The 19,279-nt window shown below is 40.0% G+C and overlaps 1 protein-coding gene across 2 annotated transcripts in view; it reads right to left on the bottom strand.

Moving 5' to 3' along the window:
- The window catches only part of rock2a (rho-associated, coiled-coil containing protein kinase 2a), a 29,504-nt gene extending 11,943 nt beyond the window's left edge, over window positions 1-17,561 (bottom strand). For both annotated transcript variants that reach the window (XM_026354030.1, XM_026354031.1), the window contains exons 1-12: window positions 16,664-17,561; window positions 3,823-3,904; window positions 3,581-3,681; window positions 3,294-3,431; window positions 2,836-3,096; window positions 2,388-2,532; window positions 2,012-2,150; window positions 1,703-1,794; window positions 1,285-1,444; window positions 1,097-1,151; window positions 330-418; window positions 165-213 (exon numbers count right to left, since the gene is read on the bottom strand). In XM_026354030.1, the coding sequence (XP_026209815.1) occupies window positions 165-213; window positions 330-418; window positions 1,097-1,151; window positions 1,285-1,444; window positions 1,703-1,794; window positions 2,012-2,150; window positions 2,388-2,532; window positions 2,836-3,096; window positions 3,294-3,431; window positions 3,581-3,681; window positions 3,823-3,904; window positions 16,664-16,762 (1,410 nt within the window). In that variant the 5' untranslated portion in view covers window positions 16,763-17,561. The remainder of the gene's footprint in view (window positions 1-164; window positions 214-329; window positions 419-1,096; window positions 1,152-1,284; window positions 1,445-1,702; window positions 1,795-2,011; window positions 2,151-2,387; window positions 2,533-2,835; window positions 3,097-3,293; window positions 3,432-3,580; window positions 3,682-3,822; window positions 3,905-16,663) is intronic.
- Between the last annotated feature and the right edge of the window lie 1,718 nt (window positions 17,562-19,279).

Below are 19,279 nucleotides of genomic sequence, written 5' to 3'. Positions count from 1 at the left end.
AAGAGATTATTCTGACACAGTCTTTATGAAAGGTGCTTAAAAATGGATAAAGGAACTTCCACAAACCTGGAAGAAGAAATAGGTTGTTGCATGAGCATACTAAAACTAAGAAAAAGCTAGTAATATTGAAGTGATCCTCAGTAGTTTTAGAACAATCAGCCTACCTCGTCTTCAAGTTCTTTAGAGAGTTTATCCAGGCGACTAGTAGCAGCTCTGGGGAAAAAAGGAAACAACATTTTTAACACTTTTGAAAATTAGGACCACTGCATTTGAGTATTTGACTAATTGTATTTTATTTCTTAACTTTATTAATGCAACAGCTGCTGTACCTGTATTTGTGCTCTAGATCATCTTTGATCTGTTTCTCATTGTTCAGCTGCACCTCCAGGTGGTGAAGTTTCTTCTCTAATGCTGCCGACTGTGGAGAGAAGTAACCAATCACATGTGTCCTGGTCACTTGTCAGGAGAAGATTTTAGAAGTTTACATTAATGAAGAATGTTTCAAAAGATTCAGGACTATCAAGGCTTTTTTTGCTTGGGGAAAAAAGCTGCTGAGTCTTGATCTGATCTGATTTAAACGCTCAAAATAACTTTAAATTGAATAATATATTTCCAGCTTTTCCTGAACTACAAGACAGTATGAAATTTAATTCTTACTCCTCACGTACAGTATTCTAAACAATTTGTCAAAATTTGTCAAACTCAAAATAAAAGGTGAGCCTTTATTGTCTTCCTTCAGTGGTCATGGCAGTGACAGTGTTGTAAATCTGAAGTCAGTACATGTTCCCCAGATTAGCCACTTACACAGAAAGCTGCTTAAATCTTTGTGTGGCTAAAAACGCTGTAATTCTACCAAAGTACTAATAAATCATGGGATTGGGGAAAGAAATCCTCTTCTGAGTCATTTCCATCATAATCCTTAATGTCTTGGGTTTTGACGCTGGACTGATCATAATGTCAAGGCCCAGGCCTTAATGCAGTCATGTAAACTGATGCCTGCTTTATTCATCTCCTAAGACGCTCAGAGCAATGTGTTTTAGTGCAGTTGCTCAAGAGGTCTCTGCCAGTTACTGTGTGTGGAAGAGAAAATGCCTACCTCCCCTTTGGAATTCTCATGAATCACTGAGGAATTATTGGAAGCATTTAGTAGCCTGAAGAAGGAAATAAACAAAACCAAAACACAAAGTGAAAGCCACAGTTGAGACAAATCTATAAACAATCTTTTATAGATGTGTTGACATACCAAAAATGATTGGCCATGGCTAAGACAAATACAGGACTTACTGGTCTTCTTTGAAGTAAGTGAAGCCAACAAAGGGTAACTGATTTCCAACAAAGGCCTTAGGTGTGGGGAAAGTTTCTACATCGCCTTTATCATCTTCGATCTCATCAAAATTACTGGTGTCTATATCACTGCTCAGCTCTGGGACCACAGGGGCAGCGGCTGAGAAGAGATGGAGAGAAATAAAAAAAAAAATTAAAAATAAAAAAAGGGAAAAAGGCAAGTGTGAATTGCTGGAAAAAGGAAGTGCTGTGTAAACAAAACTTGGGAGTTTTAGTGTAATAAATATTTCAAGAATCTTTTACTGTGATATTGCTGCTGTCCCAAAGGAATTCCTGTTACATTCAGTATGCGAGTCATATAAAAAGGCTCATTTTCACTCAAGCTCAGGTGAAGCCGCTGTTGAACTGATATACTAACTATCTCTGATGGTGTCAAAGGTCCACTGGTCGTTCTTGAAGAATGGGTGGCGTTTGATTTCCTCCACGCCGTTCCTGCCCAATCGCACCTCCCTCAAAACAAAGAGAACGGGTACGTTTTAGAGCAGTGACTAAATCTACCCTTTGTCCACACCTTAACAGTATCACTGGCAGCAGGAAATTATGACCTACGTGTTCTTTTCTGAAAGTTATTAGAAGTAACTAAATGAGAATTCAACCAAAAGACTGACTGGCATCATTAACAATAATGCTTAAATATTTAAACATTAATGACTGTAACTCTTCATACCGGTCTGTCAGAAAGGCACAGATGATGTTCTTGGCATTTTCCGAGATCTCCACATCATCAGGGAAGTTGAGGGAGTTCTTATGGTCCATGATCTTACTGTAGGTTCCCACCAAAGAGTCAGCGTAGAATGGTGTGTCGCCTAGTACCAATTACAGTATGAAAGTCAGCTTTAATAAACTATTGTGATGTATTAGAATCAAAAAACCTCTGTACAGATAAGATGCCAAAAAGCTATTTACAGCACAGTATGTTATATTTTAGGATTAGAAATACCAGCCCTTATAAGGAAGATGATGTGTATGATACAAATACATTTCTAGAACATAAACTCTCCAATAATGTAAACTTGTTAGGTCTTAAAGAAATATTCACTCACCAACAAGCATCTCAAAGATGAAGACCCCTACAGACCACCAGTCACATTCTCTTCCATAATATCCATCCCCACCCTGGGATTTCAGCACCTCAGGAGAGATGTAGTCTGGAGTCCCAACTGCAGTATCACAGTGCACCATGCCAGTCTGAAACACAAATCCAAGAGTCATTATGTTTCAGAATCCTACAGGATTTTTTGTTGTTGACTGCTAGTTTTGCTCTTGGACTTAAACTAGTGTTTTTTTTTCTACTGTTTTAGTAAAAAAGACGCATTATGTATAAGCTCGATTGTGATTTGTCAGAATAAAATCTGAATAAAAGTTCAGGATTGCTGCAGTAGAAAACTGATTTGTGTATAAGCTACTGATCACAGCTCAACAGTGTGTTCTTTGTGTTTTTCATCATAATATGACAACAAAAAATGTATTTTATGCTGTGATGCCACTTACAGAATTCATCTTCATGCATGTGCCGAAGTCAGCCAGCTTGAGGTGTCCGTGTCTGTCCAGGAGCATGTTGTCTGGCTTGACATCACGGTGAATGAAGCCCATGGAGTGAATAGCGTCAAGGGCCATCACAACCTCTGCTGTGTAGAACTTGGCCCATTTCTCTGGCACGTCGTAGGTGCTGGTAAGGTTGACCAGGTCACCTCCTGGCATATACTCCATCACCATGTAGAGGTAGTGTTCATCTTGGAAGGCACAGCACAACTAAACAAGGTGAGAATAAGCTTTCATTAAGACAGACAGAACTCCTGGTAGTGGAAATTACTTGTAGTACCAATTAAAATCAATTTCAAAGTCATATGTGTCATAAGTGACAAAATGTAACTTTAAAATGCTATATCACGTACACATTTTATGAGAATGAAATAACTCTTCAAAATGGATTGACCTAAATGTCATACCTGCACAACCCAGGGACTGTTGGCAAAAGCCATGATGTCCCTCTCTTCCCAGAAAAAAGCAGAATCTGAACGCTTGATCATTTCAAACTTGCTCAGCAGCTTCATGGCGTACACCTTCTGAGATGCTTTATGTCTGACCTGCAAGATGGTGGTACCAATTAATTTAAAGTTAGAACAGTAATTCTCAAATTCTAACTCTACTTCATCAGGAACATAACAGATGAAGAACAGATAACTGCAGTGGAAAACACTTACACTCCACAGTATGCCTGATAATCAATACTCACTAGCTGGACTTCACCAAATGCCCCTCGACCAATGACTTTAACTCTGTCAAAGTCTTCAGATTTCATCTGGAGGTCTCGAATTTGCCCAATGACGGTCTCATCTGATTTAAATAATATAAAAAAATGAAGGCCCAATTAATGACATTGCAGATTTACCACTATACTAAATTTAAGCTTTAAAAGAAAGGAAATATCCTATATCTTCTCTTTTTAACACTGGATCACAAGACTAAACTCCTTACATCTGTTTAAGAAGGTTTCGATGTTTTTGTTCTTGCGTAGTGCAGGGTAGTCCAAGTCTAAGACCAGGGCATTCATGGAGTCCTACAAGAAGAGAAATTCATCATCAGTCATGGGTCCACCAAAAAGGCACAGTGGGATCAAGTTAAATCCAAAGCTCATTAACAGCAACACTCGTTATTATCACAAAATTACCTTTTGAAGGTGTAATGAAATCATGCTGCAAAGCTAAATACGCACTAATGTGTTTTGTACTGTAGTAGTTACAATAGGTCACATTGTTATCATGGGGATAATGGAAAGGATGCAATGGGTTTGCCCCATCTACACTGTCCCCCTTAGGAAAAACCTCAGATGCAGTGTAACACTGTGCAGTGAAAAGACAGTGTTCATTCACACAGCATTTTAACGAGCCGATTCACTCATGAGCTGCTCTTATCACGTCTCCCTTTCACACAGTAATGCAGTAATGTTAGAGACCAAGCAGTTGCAAAACATAGACAAGGTAAAAACTCATTATTCACATGGAAGAGCGTGTGTTGATCATAAAATATTACATCACACTGCAAGTTACTGTGTTGCAATTAAAATCAACCGCAAAGTGTGTTCCCCTTTCATCTGAAGAGAACAGACACACATGCCCGTCACAGTCTAAATGTTAAATGGAAGAGATTGTTTAACACAATGGACATTTACGTAATATGTCATTTAATTCATAAACAAACTCATATCTCGCCCAGTGACAGCTGAGAACGGCTACAACATCTCTGTGAAAAGCGGGTGAGATCGTACATGGATGGATCAACGCTGGACACTGATGATTGAACTGAATATCTGATACTGCCCTGCTGCAGAGGAAATATGTTATTTCTGAGTTCAATAACTGTCCCTTCTTAAACACAACTACACTAAAATGAAATGGCCCAAACTATTTCTTTTTGTATATGTTCTCACTGCTGCACAGAATGAATACAGTTCCACATCACTACACAAGGCGTGTGAGTTAAAACAAACTGCTTTGTGCCAAGGAGCGCACTGATCAAGCTGACTGATTACACAAACTACATGCAAAGAAAAAGCTTTTAACTGACAGCTTAGTTCATTGGAAGTGAGGTACAGGCACAATGAATACATTTTCAATCAGCAGCTGCCTGCTTGGTCTTGTCGATGATGCTGAAAAATGACGATCACAAAGTTTCTGTGAAATTTTTCAAAGTGATCACAGCGGTAGGTCAACTCCCCTACATTACATAGTCACTAGTTCTGAACTGCATTTACCACATTTGTGTGGCATGTGGGTTACAACAAGCTGACAGGAAATAACATGACAGCTGATGCCATTAGTCAGCACTTGCATTCAAGTCATGATTTGAAGTATAATGTGTGTAAATGTCTGTCAGAGTAAAATCTAGTATGAGTAATGATATACCAAAGTCCTATTTAACCTCTAATTTGTACTAATCCAACTAATTTGGCAAATCTAAATTATTATGGAATAAATCTACTATCTGTTTCAACTGTGGTCCTTGATTAAGGCAAGAGACAAGCACTATAAAGATCACAGTGCTAATGAATTTCCTAGAAAAATTAGCTACCTAACTTTGGTATTAGCCCGTCAGCTCTACCTTTTAAATAGTTTACAGAGTGATGCCTCAGCAGTATGTCGTACAGGTAGCTGGCTACCTAACTGAAAAGCCTGGTGCGTAGCGTTTTTAGCCACCAGTGTTTGCATTGGCTACAACAGTGACCTCAAATCTTCCAGTGAATGATTTAAACATACGTCTTTCTTTAACTGTGAGGACATGCACTGACAATGTCCTCACAATGTTGGACAAGTCAAACTAAATAGTTCACCCAACCACAGAAAGACATGTACACACACGCACACACACACACCGTAGACTAATCACTGCTCTGGCCATACATGGGCATGTCCATCTGACTTTATGTGTGCAAGCAAAAATCGCAAAAGTGGTGAGAAAAAGGAAATGTGGCATGGAAAATGATTAAATGTATGCAGAGATTTAATAAAAGGATAACTGAGCAGAAAAATAAGTGGTGGTGGTGGTCATGGTTTTCTCCTCCACTCTGGACAGTATGTGTATGTTGCAGCTGCCTGAACAGGAACTAGATTACAGCACTGCAGGAGCATGATAGGTCAACTGAACACAAGCTTGGTCGGTCATTTAATAATAGTCATAGTTTGACTTGGAGCAATATAAGGAAGCTATTAAACAAACAAAAAAGACAGACAGATGCAAACTCCTAATTGTTGCATTGTTTAACAATGAGGAAGTCCTCCATCAACATCTGTCAGCTATGCATTCCTGAACAGCCAGTAAGGACCATTTTTACTGGACCTGGCCAATTTTTACAATAACCCACCTCTAACACAGTGGTCTCAACAGCTTTGTTTCGAACATGTCTTTCTCATTTTTCCCACTGTGGTACAATCCGTTTCATTTTCACTCACTTCCTTTCTACTTCTCTAATATTTTTTGGCCCTCTCTGTCGTTCTCCTTCTGCCTTATCTGCCTAGTTCTCCGCTTGGCTGCAGTCACTGCAACTTGCTGCACACTCTTTTCAATCATCTCAGCTTCACTTCCCCATTAAAGGACTGACCTCACACAAAACTACTATTTAAGGGAAAAAAATACACATGCTGGAGGGGTGGGTGAGAGAGGTTGCCGGGTGAGCGCATACACATACACATACTCACACACTTGCACGAGGATCTCCCTCTGAGCACGGGAATACAGGAAATGATCCACCCCACCCCAGGGCTGCCAGATAATTTCAGTGTGTCATGAAGCCTCATGTCCCTCATGTGCAAGTCATTTCCTCTAAGGCAGTGTTCTTTGCTACTGCTGCTCTGCATTTGTCTACAGCCAAAAAACAAAAAACAAAAGAAAATAGGTATGACCACGTATAATTTGTGGTCATAGGAACACATGTATGCATGTTTTAATGACTTAAAAGCAACAGTAAGCTCAAAGTCACTAATGAAATCAATGCCGAGCCATTTCTTGGCATAAATCCACTGACTCAAGCAAATACACTTTGCAGGTCAGTTTAAAAGGTGAGGCTGCTGCAGTGTCCATAACAAGCTACATGAGAAAGACACACAGGACAAACAACCACACTAGGCACAGATGATGAAGAAGAAGGCTTTATTTTGTCATATGTCACATTCACATGGTTACAATGAAATTTGTCCTGTGCATTTAACCCATCCCCCTGGGGGGAGCCACAAACAGCGCCCAGTAAGCTAGTGTGGAGTGTCTTACTCAAGGACACACCTGAGACAGGGTTTGAACCAGGAACGCTGGGAACACATCCCAGGCTGATGCCCTACCCACTATACAGTACTATTATTATCTATCCTCATGGTTCATAGAGTTACACTTGTGTATTGCATGTAGTAAGTGATCAATAATAATAATAATGACATACTTCATTGATCCGCTTTCGGAAATTGTGGTTGGACAGCTGCCAGACAGTACATATCGTCGCTACTACAGGACTGTCTTGTCTTGTGTCTTGTCCAAGGACACTTGACAAGTACCTGGAATCCAACTACTAACCCTGGGGTTCGTAGATCTCTCTCTCTACTCTACCACCTGAGCTACTGCTGTCTTAATAACATCATACATATCATTTTATCATTTTTTTTTTGTCCACAGTGAGAGAAACAACACCCACAACCACCTAATGAATCCCTCTTCGTGAACTTATCATATCGCCATACTGACAATTTAAGGAGATGAGTAAAATCATGTTTGCAAATGTGCAATAACATATCAGATATGAAACAAGCATCTGTGATTTGCATGTTGTATCGGAAACTTGTACCAACAAAAGGTGGAAATGTGAATTTGTTCCACCATCTTAATCAGAAAAACCTCCAGTATGAGGAGGAGCTCATGGCAGATGTTTGACCAACAACAGCTGCAAATGCTTTTAATTCAGATCCAGGATTTGTTAGGTAGTGGCTCTCTCTACAATTAGGTTCCAACACGATATCAATAATGCTGCAAGCCTCACATAAATCATGCATTTAGTTTCCAAAGTCATTATCCAAAGAATTTTCTTATAGGCCTAACCTTTCACAAGAAATAAAAATTAGTAAATTAATTTATTTATTTATTTATTGCTGAAACACATGGTTTCATAGCAACTTATGATCCAAAGTCAGCAACCACAGTTTGAAATCAATTAGATGCCAAAAATTAAATCGGTGAAAATCTAACCTATCAAAACTATGACTTATTCCTCAGACATAAATAAACAAACCACGAAACCAAATTATGATTCATGCATCTTAAATGATCTAACAGGGGCAGCGGCACACTTTCTGAGAAAGTTCTGAGAAAAAGTCTAACCAGCTTACAGTGGCAGACAAGCTGCACAGCAGACAAATGTCACCTGTGCAGCTTAAGCACATGAAGTATCTGCTGTACAATGCACAGTGGAAACAACAATATTGACCGTCAAATAGTTCAGAAACATGCTTTTTTTTTTTTTTAAGGAAAATGCCATTGTGCATAAAAAAGAATCAATCAATTATCTTTCATGAACATGACAGACATACAAAACTGGTGCTCTGTCCCACTGTTTCATAGATTTCCAAGTTTGGACATGGAAATGACAACACAAGCTGTTTGATGACAGTTACCACGAGAAATACAGTAAACACACGATGTACAAACTGGCCCTCTTGATGACATTATCCATCTCTCTGTCATTTCTATATCTCTCCATTAAACGAATTGAGTGTGGAGGAGAGATACATAAATAAATACATGTTGCCCTGGCGACTGTGAGAGGCTTGAGTGTGTCTGTATGACTCTGCAGGAAAAGAGGGGAGTTATGCAGGCCGATCTGTTTTGTTTTGTTTCTTTTGCAAATCAAACAGTACTTTATCATTTCCACTATTTGGCTTCTATGGATCGAAACATGAAAAGGGCAGGTATCGAAGTAATATCTATGAAGGTGAAAGTAAACAAAAACCTTTAGCTTGTGGTGAGAAGGGCAACTAATACTGAAATTGGGTGACATTTGCGTTTAACATGCTTTATTTAAGACATCAATATCTATAGACTCAGTAGGTCCTACATAACAAGCTGTGTGGTGAACTGGAGTTACACAAGAGAAATGATCACACACCGTTCTTCTCATTTGTTTACTTTAGCCTTACTGATGCAGTAAGGCTCTGGAGGACATTTCTCAGCTACTTAGTCAAAGCGGATATTTATAAATATTAAATAACTGACAAGTGTCTACGGAAGTGTAAAGCTTGATCGACAATTTAAACTTTAATGCATCTGACATTTCTGGACTTGTTCCAGACAACCACTGATCCTCCCTTCCTTCTCCGCAGTAATGTTGGCTTTACTTACATCAAAGGGCAAAGCTTTTTTTGTAACAATCAATCTCAATAATTACAAACCACGATGTCAGTTTCTATAGCACAGTCTGATGTACGGGACACTTTCCTGCACAGGATTACAGTAATGTCTTCCTCAGCTGATAAGAGTATCTGTCCATTAGGCTTATCAGTATGAGCTGCAATGTATCTATTAGATAGTACCCCAGCATTTTATCTCTGCTGTACTGTAATCCAGCCAGTGGGTTATGGCTGGTTGCCTAGCAACTTCTGCAAAATACAAAGAGTTGAAACCAGTTGAAGCTACAGAGAAGCTGCAGGCAGGAGTTTTATAAGCATCCTGTTTCAGCACATTCTATTCTTTTCCATTTTATTTAGCCAACCTGAGCCCTCGCCCTCACGCTGCCTGCTCCTGCTCTTTACCACCCTATAAAAAGCCACGTGGATCCAGCAGTGAGGAATTCGATGATGTAGGACCAGAAAGGACCTAAACATAGTAAATAATAACCCAACTATGCAAAGTCTCCCACCCCACCCCACACCCACAGCCCTCATACCCATCTCTTTACTAGGCATGTGGAATAGAAAACAAGCAGCACTGCTGTGGGCTTTAAAAGGATTGAGCAGAAAGTTAATGTTTTGATTGAATTCCAGTCGTTTTAAAAATAGTTGTAGGGATAAACGGTGGGCTGGGCAGAGCGAGGACTGTGCCAGGCAGGGCCCGTTAACTCTCCAAGACAGACACAAAGGCAGGAATCCTGCAGAGCCTCACAAATACCACAGCTAATGTGTCCACAGGGAATAACAAGACTGTGTGTTGCTCTTGCATTTGACAGATTTCTGTCCCATGCTCCTGTGCCCTACGCATTTTTGGCAGCCATGCTGTATTAAATGAGGAATGAGCCAGAGAAAACACATGGCATTTCAATAAGCATGTCAATAAGGTCCTGGTGTACGTTAACCTTAAAGTGACCTTTTTAACCGGACACAACAGTCGATTTAAAACATGTTAAAAAGAGGGAAAGGATTTATGGCAGTGATCACCACTGTTTAACTGCCATCCCACCATTACAAAAGACAAGGCACCAGTGTAATCCAATCCAGTCCCAAGATTAATCTGAAGAGTTCCCAAACCTGTATAGAAAGGAAAACCTATTGTTCTGGTAAGGTTGTTTTGGTTTTTTCTTTCTTTCCCTTACAAAATACATTCACCTTCATGCCTCTGAAGAACTCCTCAAATCACTACCTGATGATTAAGGTCGACAAGAAGGAGATGAAGGGTCATAAGTAAATGGTGTCTGATGTTACGATGGTCATAAAGCTGCCAAAAAGGTTGGCAGCTCCTCTGTCTATATTCTCAATTAGACCATTCATCAAAAGATCTATAATGAACAAACAGCCTAAAATCCAAATATATTTAGTATATTATCACAGTAAGAACAGAAAACATTTGAGAAGATGGAGCAACTAAGTTTAATTTTCTCTCAACTAATTTATCTGCTCAGGTCTGACTATTTTATCTTTTTTCAACTTTCTTTTTATATAATTTTTCAGCAATGATCTTAGGCAAGCCCTGTGATAGACTGCCGACCTGTCCAGGGTGGACCCTGCTTCTCGCCCAATGACAGCTGTGATTGGCTCCAGCAGCCCTGCGACCTTTAACAGGAAAAGTGGTTAAGATAATGGATGGATGATCCAAGACAGAAAAACAAAATAGATATGGAGGCCAAATTTAAAATAAAAACAAACACTAATACTATATTAACATCACTGAACAGTTTCAGTTTCAATCCTTAAGCATCAACATGGTAACGTGTTTATAAATATTTCTTGTACTAGCACAAACCATTTGAATTACCACTGTCAGCTTCAACACAAAAACAATGCTGGTCAAACTTTATCCAGACTCATTGATAAGCTCTTGGGCTTGTCAAAGGAAATGAAAGCACTATAACCTCGCAAACAATCCACAGTTGTTTGGTAATTCACTGTATTGTTCTGTTGTTGCTGCTGGCTGCACACAATGCAGCTTGTGTGTTGCTATGATCGAGTAATAATGTGTACTCAAATGCAAATACGTGTCCATGATTATCCAAGCCTGTGAATATTTATGTGTGTGTGAGAGAGAGAGAGAGAGAGAGAGAGAAAGTGAGTGTAGGAGGCTGTGTTTCAGCAGCAGGCTGTGATGGAATGATAACGCTGAGGCCAGATGGATGTGTTACGCATTATGCGTGGGAGACTCCTGTTCTGTTCTCGCCCTCATTTTAAACTAAAAATACGCTGAGACTCAGGTATCAAACTCTTTAACATTCGCACAAAAGGGCAGAGAGTTTGCTCAAGACAAAAACAGAATTCAACAACAGGATTTGTGCATTCAGCCACTGTCAACCGCAGTGCACTTTGCATAACTCTGTTCATGTTTCTGTCACTTTGATCAGTGTGGGAAGTGAAAGTTCTTCAAAAGTCCAATCTACCATTAGAGCTGTTATATCTATAAACTCTGTACAATGGTTAAGACTGATTCCTGATTCATAAACCAAGGTGATGCAGTTTATTTTCACAGGTTGAAGCTCTCTGTACCGAAAGAGCTGTTTGCTGTGTGCATGGACACATTATCTAAATCACAGTCTTTATGTCTAGACAAGGAGATCCACCAGATTAAGATAAATCTGGGTGTATACGTTTCCTTTCACATGAGACCCATATAGCATTGCAAACACTTCAAGACATCCTATCCACAGTTTTCAGTCATAAGACTAGCATGGATCCCTGGAGGGCAAAAACATCATATGAAACTCCACAGAACTGCAGCACAGGGCTGTTAAATTTCTCTCTTCTGCTTAACAAATATTTAAAATCACATACTAACAGAAGGCAAACAGTTACATGAGAACAAATTGCAAGTTTTTAGCACTTACAATACCTTTACAGCACTCGCTGTCACGAAAAACTACACCAAACCCCCTGACAGAGCTTCACTTCAGTGACATCAGAGGTAAAGAAAGCTATGTGTATTAGGATACCTGTGGTCAGGTCAATAACGCTGTGGTCTGAAAGGTGAAGGACAAGACAAGTGCTAATTAGCTAATGTTAGCTAGCTGTCTAACGTTGATCCATGGATTGCTGGCTTCAGGGTCACTGTAGTCAGCATTCAAAGCAGTAATGTGTCGTATTATGTGAATGGCTGAGATGCACTGTAGTTCATTTAAGGATTCTGGCAAAACCAGAAGACATAACTGTAGCAGATTTGCAGAAGTGATAACATTTTTGTTGTTGTTTAGGTGGACTTAATTTATTGAGTTAAGGTCTTCTTCGCTCCTTCACACATTACTGTCAGGTGGATATTGGATCTGCTCATGTCTATTTGTCAAGGGTATTGTGTTATTCGAGGTGCTTTATATATATTTATGTGTACCTCTCTGTGTTTGCAGGTGCATATATGTAACATGTGCTTGACTGTTTTGCTCAGTTTGTCGTCAATACTTTACAGCATCCTGGGGGAATCCTTTTACCTTTTAAAGCAAACTCAAGAACTCAACACAAGCAAAGACAAAGTATCATGTATCACCTTCAAGAGCTTTGTTCCTGAGACACGGCTTTTTAAAAATCTTTTTGGGACAAGGTATGGAACAAGGCATCTGAGAGAGCAATACCACAGCCTAATCAGTCACTTTTCTAAGAAAATAATAGGAAGACGAGAAACCAGCTTCAGGAACCCAAATCCAAACTACTGCATCCATTCCAATGAAAATCTATAAAACAACAAAATGTCAACCACTACACCTTGGGCAAAGGTCTCAACTACCTTACAGACCTTAATAAATAAATAACCGTAGAAACCCACTAAGTGACACATTTACTAATTAACATGTCTAATACAAACAATAGGCAATAAAAGTCTACTATCAGAAGGAAAAGTTTTACAGGGGATTAAGACTTGAATGAGAAATTGTTTAAGCCAGACTATTTTTTAGTAAGGCACAATGGCTTCTGCTCTCATCTTTGGTTGAGTGTAATGGTATTTACATTTATTCTGGAAATCAAACCAGATATAACATGTTAATCAGTGAGCTTTATACATGATAGTTGCCTTTAGACAGAGCCATTCTTTGCACCAAGCTAACCAGATGCTAGCAGAACTTGTCTTAGTTAAGCTAAAGTAGTGTGATATAATAATATGTTTTGTTCAAATTGAAGTATGTATTTATTGTGCTTTTACAATAACAAATCTTTTTTAGTATTCTCAAAATCCATGGCTTTAGTAAACAGGGAAAATCCCTGATCAAGATTTCTAGTTCAGATGATATATAACCGAAGTCAAGTGTGACATTTTCAGACTGCCGAGGGCTTGCACACCAGGAGGACGCCAGGTCTTCTTCACTTCAGTGAAGCAAAACCCAAAAAAAGACCACGGAGAGCCTCGACCATCTCACAAAGAGGTGGTATGGAACAGAGAGACTGGCTTGTTTTGCAAAAAAAAAAAAAAAAAATTGGCTGGGGCCACCGTCCCCAGTGCCTTATAAGGCAGTGTTTCTGCCGGGACTGCTGCTGCTTCCCTGAGAGCAGCTCAACTGCACTCCGGAGACAGAGCGGTTCCTCAGGTTGACTATTCGGGTAAAGAGACAGAGGGATTGACCCACCTCAGATTAAAGAATGTTTCAGTTTAGGCAAAAAGATCACAGATAAATATAAAACAGATTTCTCACCTAATGCTAAATAGCTATACACTCAATGAATAGGAACAAGACAGTCTGCCCCAAGAGATGTTCTGGCAGACATCAGACCAACCCTTAGCTACTCATATCTTATATCCTTCACACTTAAGTGCTGTGCGGGAAGTTATCTGAAAGTACCAGGTCTGCAGCTAAATCAAAAGGCTTTGGACTGGAGCTCCAGTTAAAATACCTGCAGACTGTTAAACAAGCCAGAGTGGAGGGGGCAGAACTGCAGGCTGAGCAGAGAAGCAGAGCCAGAGAAAAGAGATAAGGCCCAAAACTGAAAGGGGAAAGTGCAGTTATTTGCAGGGACTTTGAGCCCCATATATAGCTGCCAACTATTTACTCAATGAGGTCATTTCCTTAAGGACTGCAGAAAGGCAAATTATGTGAGTTGTAATCAAGTGTCCATATTTTTTTTTAATCCTAAGAAAATGCCCTTTCTTTCCACTTTCTTACCCTCAACAATAACTCCTTGTACTTAGGGCTGCCGAGTAAGACCAGTACTTCAGTCAGCAGTGGTGTGCTGCCAAATAATGATCACTGCAGTTTGCACAAGGGAAAGGTTGCTGAGATTTCAGCTTACACTTTAAGTGTACAGTTTATATGATCACAGTCGATGGCACCATTAGAGCACCTTTTTGTGATTTTATTTTTGCTGGCTGTTCTGTTGTTTGTGTATGAATTAGAGGTTCGGTTACATTTACAATTATCTGCAGAAAAATGTCTAGTCTATAATTTTTGATGTCATAGGGGTCAACTTTCTTAAAAGGAAGGTCACAGAGTTGCTAATGTTGCAGATTCCTCCCTGTCAGCTTTCCATATCCTCAGGGTAATCAGCCCACTGCTCCTTGGCAAAGATATCAAGCTTCATGTCAACCGAAGAGTAAACATTGATAGTAAGTACTGAGTTTCTCTTACTAAGGAGTTCGTACAACAGTCAACAAACCATCTTGTTCTGATTTTTTTTTCTTTTACTGTTGCTATGTCACAATAACCAGGGGAGTTGTGATTCATTGTTTACTGTATCGAGTCTGTAAGCAATTATTAAGTAACTTGAAGTATGCATGTTTTCATTCCACCTGCATAAAAGGACATTTCTCTGTTTTACAGTTTGTTTATACGTGAGTATGCGTCTGAATCCCACCCTGAGCAGCAAAACTTCCCAGTGATAGCATCAAAGCTGCTAAAAATGGAAAACTGCAGGCTGTTCTCTCCTACGCATGCTTCCCACTCAACTTTTGTCTTAAAACACTCAACACCTCTCTCTCTCTCTCACTCTCTCTCTCTCTCTCTCCAGCTCGCATGCAGGAAGTAAACACCAGCGGTGTTCAAACAAGTATTCTGTTAAATGTTTCAAGGGAAGAGGGAATGGACCAGGAGTGCCTCAAGCAGTGAGGAGGAAGCGGAAGACGGTATATGTGTACGAGAGGACACTAAGCTAGAATTCAATCAGAATCAATATGGTAAAACAGGGTTAACGAAGTGATAGGTATATTAGTAGAATGTGTACATAAATCGTGCTAAAAACATCTGTTACGGGTTTTATTTTCTCTGCTGGTATGAAGCCAAATACAGTAATTAACAAAAACCTATAAGCCCAGTCATTTCTATTTACCCTGGTTACAGACTGTATCAGAACAGGAAATTTCTAATACAGATTGACACTATTTTGGCTTTATGTAATTCTCGGTACAGTACAAGGTCCATCTATAGCTTGATAAACAGACTGAACTGCCATTTTGTTTTTCATCATTCATTGTACTGGCGAACAAATCAGATACGTGGGTGGTGAAAGGTCTAGGAACAGTCTAGCCCATCGTCTGATGCGCAAAAGAAATGACACATCGTGACGCATAACAGGCTGGTAGAAAAGCTCTTCAGTATGTTATGATTCATATGTTCTACGCAACAAAAATATGCATCAGTATTTGTGTAATGATGTGGTGGATGTTAGGTGTAATGAAGCTGGACCAGGAAGACACTATACCAACTTTGGGAATGTGGTGAAAGTTACCAAACAACTGTCAATAGGCAGGCTGTTAACTGTGACATAACTTTAAACATTTTATAAGCAAATCTAGCTCTGATCTCTAATTAAATGTCTTGTTTTGTTTGCGTCTATCCATGTAAGATTTGTATTATACACGTTTCCAAAATACCAGAACCTTAATCCAGAAGCATATGGGCTACTTTAAGATCACCTGTGTACAAACACAAACACACTTTTTAATAAGGGGTGGGTAACATCCTCCTAATCATCTGTCTGTGCATGAAGAGCAGTATAGCTGTGTGGATCTAGAGGGTAGTGTGACTATGCAGGGCTAGTGGGCCCAACTGTTACCCAGGCGGGAGTTTCAGCCGGAAATATTTGCCTCCATAAACACACAGTGAGTGGGTCTTTCTCCACAAGTTAATCCTAATCTGCAGACACGCTTCACAGAGCTCCACACTGCTCTGTCTGCGCTATGTCTTAACTATTAATCAGTCCTTTCTACAGGATGAGGAATAACGTGAGGATAAGTGGTGATGAGGAAAATCCCAAAAAAAAACGACATAAAACGATCCCATGTCCCGTGCAACATCACAGTCTATACAGGAAGAAAGCAAAACTAACAACTCGCACCAGTTCATAATTAGGACGTGATAAGAAGGAGGAGACAGGTTTGTGCAAACAGCGAATAGACAGCACGGGATTGCATTAATAATCCATGAGGTGTATCCCAGTCGGGCTCGACTTACCAGCAAACTTTCCAGGTTGATGGCAGACCTGGGGTTTCTGATCATGTCCTCCAGCTTCTTCAGTCGGCTTTCCATCCTCCTCTCGGCGCCCAGCGACATGACTGCGGCGACGTCGCTCGTTAAAAAGTTGACCAAAAAAAAACCCAAAACAAAACAAACAAAACAAACAGAAAAACTTTAAAGAGCTTTTCCAAAGCGTTTGAGTTTACATGTGAACCCTCTTTGTTCCTGGCTAATGGCCGTGGGCCTAGCGGAGCAGCCTTGGGCTCTCAGCCCACCCAACTCGCCTCCGACAGGAACAGCGCGCACAATGACGAGAAAGTATTCCCAAAGATTCCCACAAGTCCCCGGGAGGAGCGGGTCTCCGCTTAGCTGGGGGTCCGGCTCGTAGCTAACGAGGACGGCGTTACACTTGTATTACCACCTTCAGCTAAGTAAAGGTGCATTTTATCCCCCCCAACTCGGCGACAAAGTTTGAATTTGGGTGATGGCAGCAACAGGCAGCAGGGCGTTTTCTTTGCCCCCCTCTCCTCTCCCTCCTTCCCTTCGGTCCCGGCCGCTTGGAGACGCTTCGGACTCGCCTTCGAGAGAAACAGCCCCGCTTCGTTTCCCCCCATTCACCGGGGGTTGAAGCCCCGCTAGCAGTCGTCCGGAGCGGCGATAACGTCTGCTCTCCCGCGCTGAATCTTTAATAAGCACTCACTCTCTTCCTGGATATATCCTCGCATTTTTTTTTTTGTCGCGTTTGCCCTCCTCGTCTTGTCCTCGCTCGGGGATGTAGTCGCGAAAACAAAAAGTTTGTTGTATTTGTAGAGGGGGGGAAAAAGTCCTTCAGCTGGCTGAGTTCCTCACGTAGGTTACTCTCACATCTACACAGCAGCACACACTGAGTGCGGAGCCTCTCTCTCTCTCTCTCTCTCTCCTCCCCCGACGTCAACACGCCGAGGACTCAGTTACCCATAAGCCATCTCTTCTCACCTCTCGACCTCTCTGTCGTTCAATAATTCATCCGCTCAGCTGAATTTAGCTGATATAACAAAATGAAAGAATAAAGATGACTATATTAATACTCTGTGTACACACTATGTGAAACTCCTGTTCGAACTAAAACTTAATTCAATGCTGTTTTCTGCAATAACGTCGTTGGCATTTGGAGAAATAGTTCCAGCTTTGTTCCTGTAATAAAGATGATTAAACCAGAATCTAACAGTATAAATTCAACAGAAGCAGCAAAATCCAGTTTAATGAATAAAACATTTATTAGTTGACTAATAAAGTTCCCAAACAAAACTGCTTCTTGTTCTAATTTCATAGCTGATATGATGAGGCTATTTTCTGTTATTTGATTAATTATGGTACCCTGAGGGGCCTCTGATAAAATGATGATTATAGTTTCGATTGCATGTACTTGGATTAATCAGGCACGGATTCAAATTAACTCAATGAACTCCGCTTCAGAGAGAATGAAGCTGATAAATCATCTGGAGAGCTGCATGGATTCTGTAAGTGGATGTTTGTCTAACAGTGTGGGAGTTTGCACAGTCAGAGCAGTCTGACCACAGCTGTGTCCCCTCACCTTGATCTAACGTGCTCCAATAAATAATTGTTTTGTCCCTTTTATTTGTGCACTAGAACAGTCATCCAGCTTGTGGTCATTTACATCTGGTGTGTATTGGCTTCTTCCTGGGGAAAATCCTGTATCCCTTACAGGAAGTGGTGCCTTTAATATTTTCTTTATTTGGAACAACATGTTTGCAACAAGCGCAGCACAGGAACAAGAGAAACACATGAGCGCCACCCACAGGAACACAAACTTCAGAAACAGTGAACAGAAGAAAAAACCTCTCATGGCAACAGAGACACGGTTTAAAAGCTGATACCTGGGAAATGTAGTGTCGAACTACACAGCATCGAGCTGTGAGAAAACATGTGTAAACTGTGTAATGGTGACTTATTATTCTTCATTGTTCTCAATTGGTAGGAGTATTTTTTTTTTTACTTTATAGAAGGTTAATAATTAAAAATATTGATTGCAACTATTGTTAATGCCTGTAACAGTGTATAATTATTCTTAACACAACAATAGGAACATGATTGTTATTTGTGACTGCATTTTTGACTGTGAAAACAGCTACAACAATACAATACAATACATAAATACATTTACAGTGTCAAGAAAAAGTATGTGAACCTTTGGGAGTTCATAGTTTTCTGCATTACTTTGTCATAAACTGTGATCTGCTCTTCATCTAAGTTAAGAGGATTAACAAATATATTGTGCCTAGTATAATAACTGATCTTTTCATTTCTTTTCTTTCTATTTTCATTTCCACAGCTAGATAAAGGGCCTGCTTGAGTATATTGCTGCAAAGGTGGGGTCAACATACTTTTTCCACTAGCATGATGAGGTTTCATGGTTGTTTTCAACAAAAAAATGAAACATCCTAATTTGTTTGTGTTATTATTTTAGGCACAATATATTTGTTAATACTCTTGACTTAGATGAAGATTAGATCATGTACTATGACAAATTAATGCAGAAAACCACAACAATCCACAAGGTTCCCACTTTTTCTTGCCACTGTACAAATAAAATAAAGATGGTGAGTAAAATGT

The sequence above is a fragment of the Anabas testudineus genome, chromosome 12, assembly GCF_900324465.2.
Source record: "Anabas testudineus chromosome 12, fAnaTes1.2, whole genome shotgun sequence".
Taxonomy (NCBI): Eukaryota; Metazoa; Chordata; class Actinopteri; order Anabantiformes; family Anabantidae; genus Anabas; species Anabas testudineus.
Note: the sequence above shows the minus strand (reverse complement) of the source record. Positions and strands in the feature narration are given on the sequence as shown.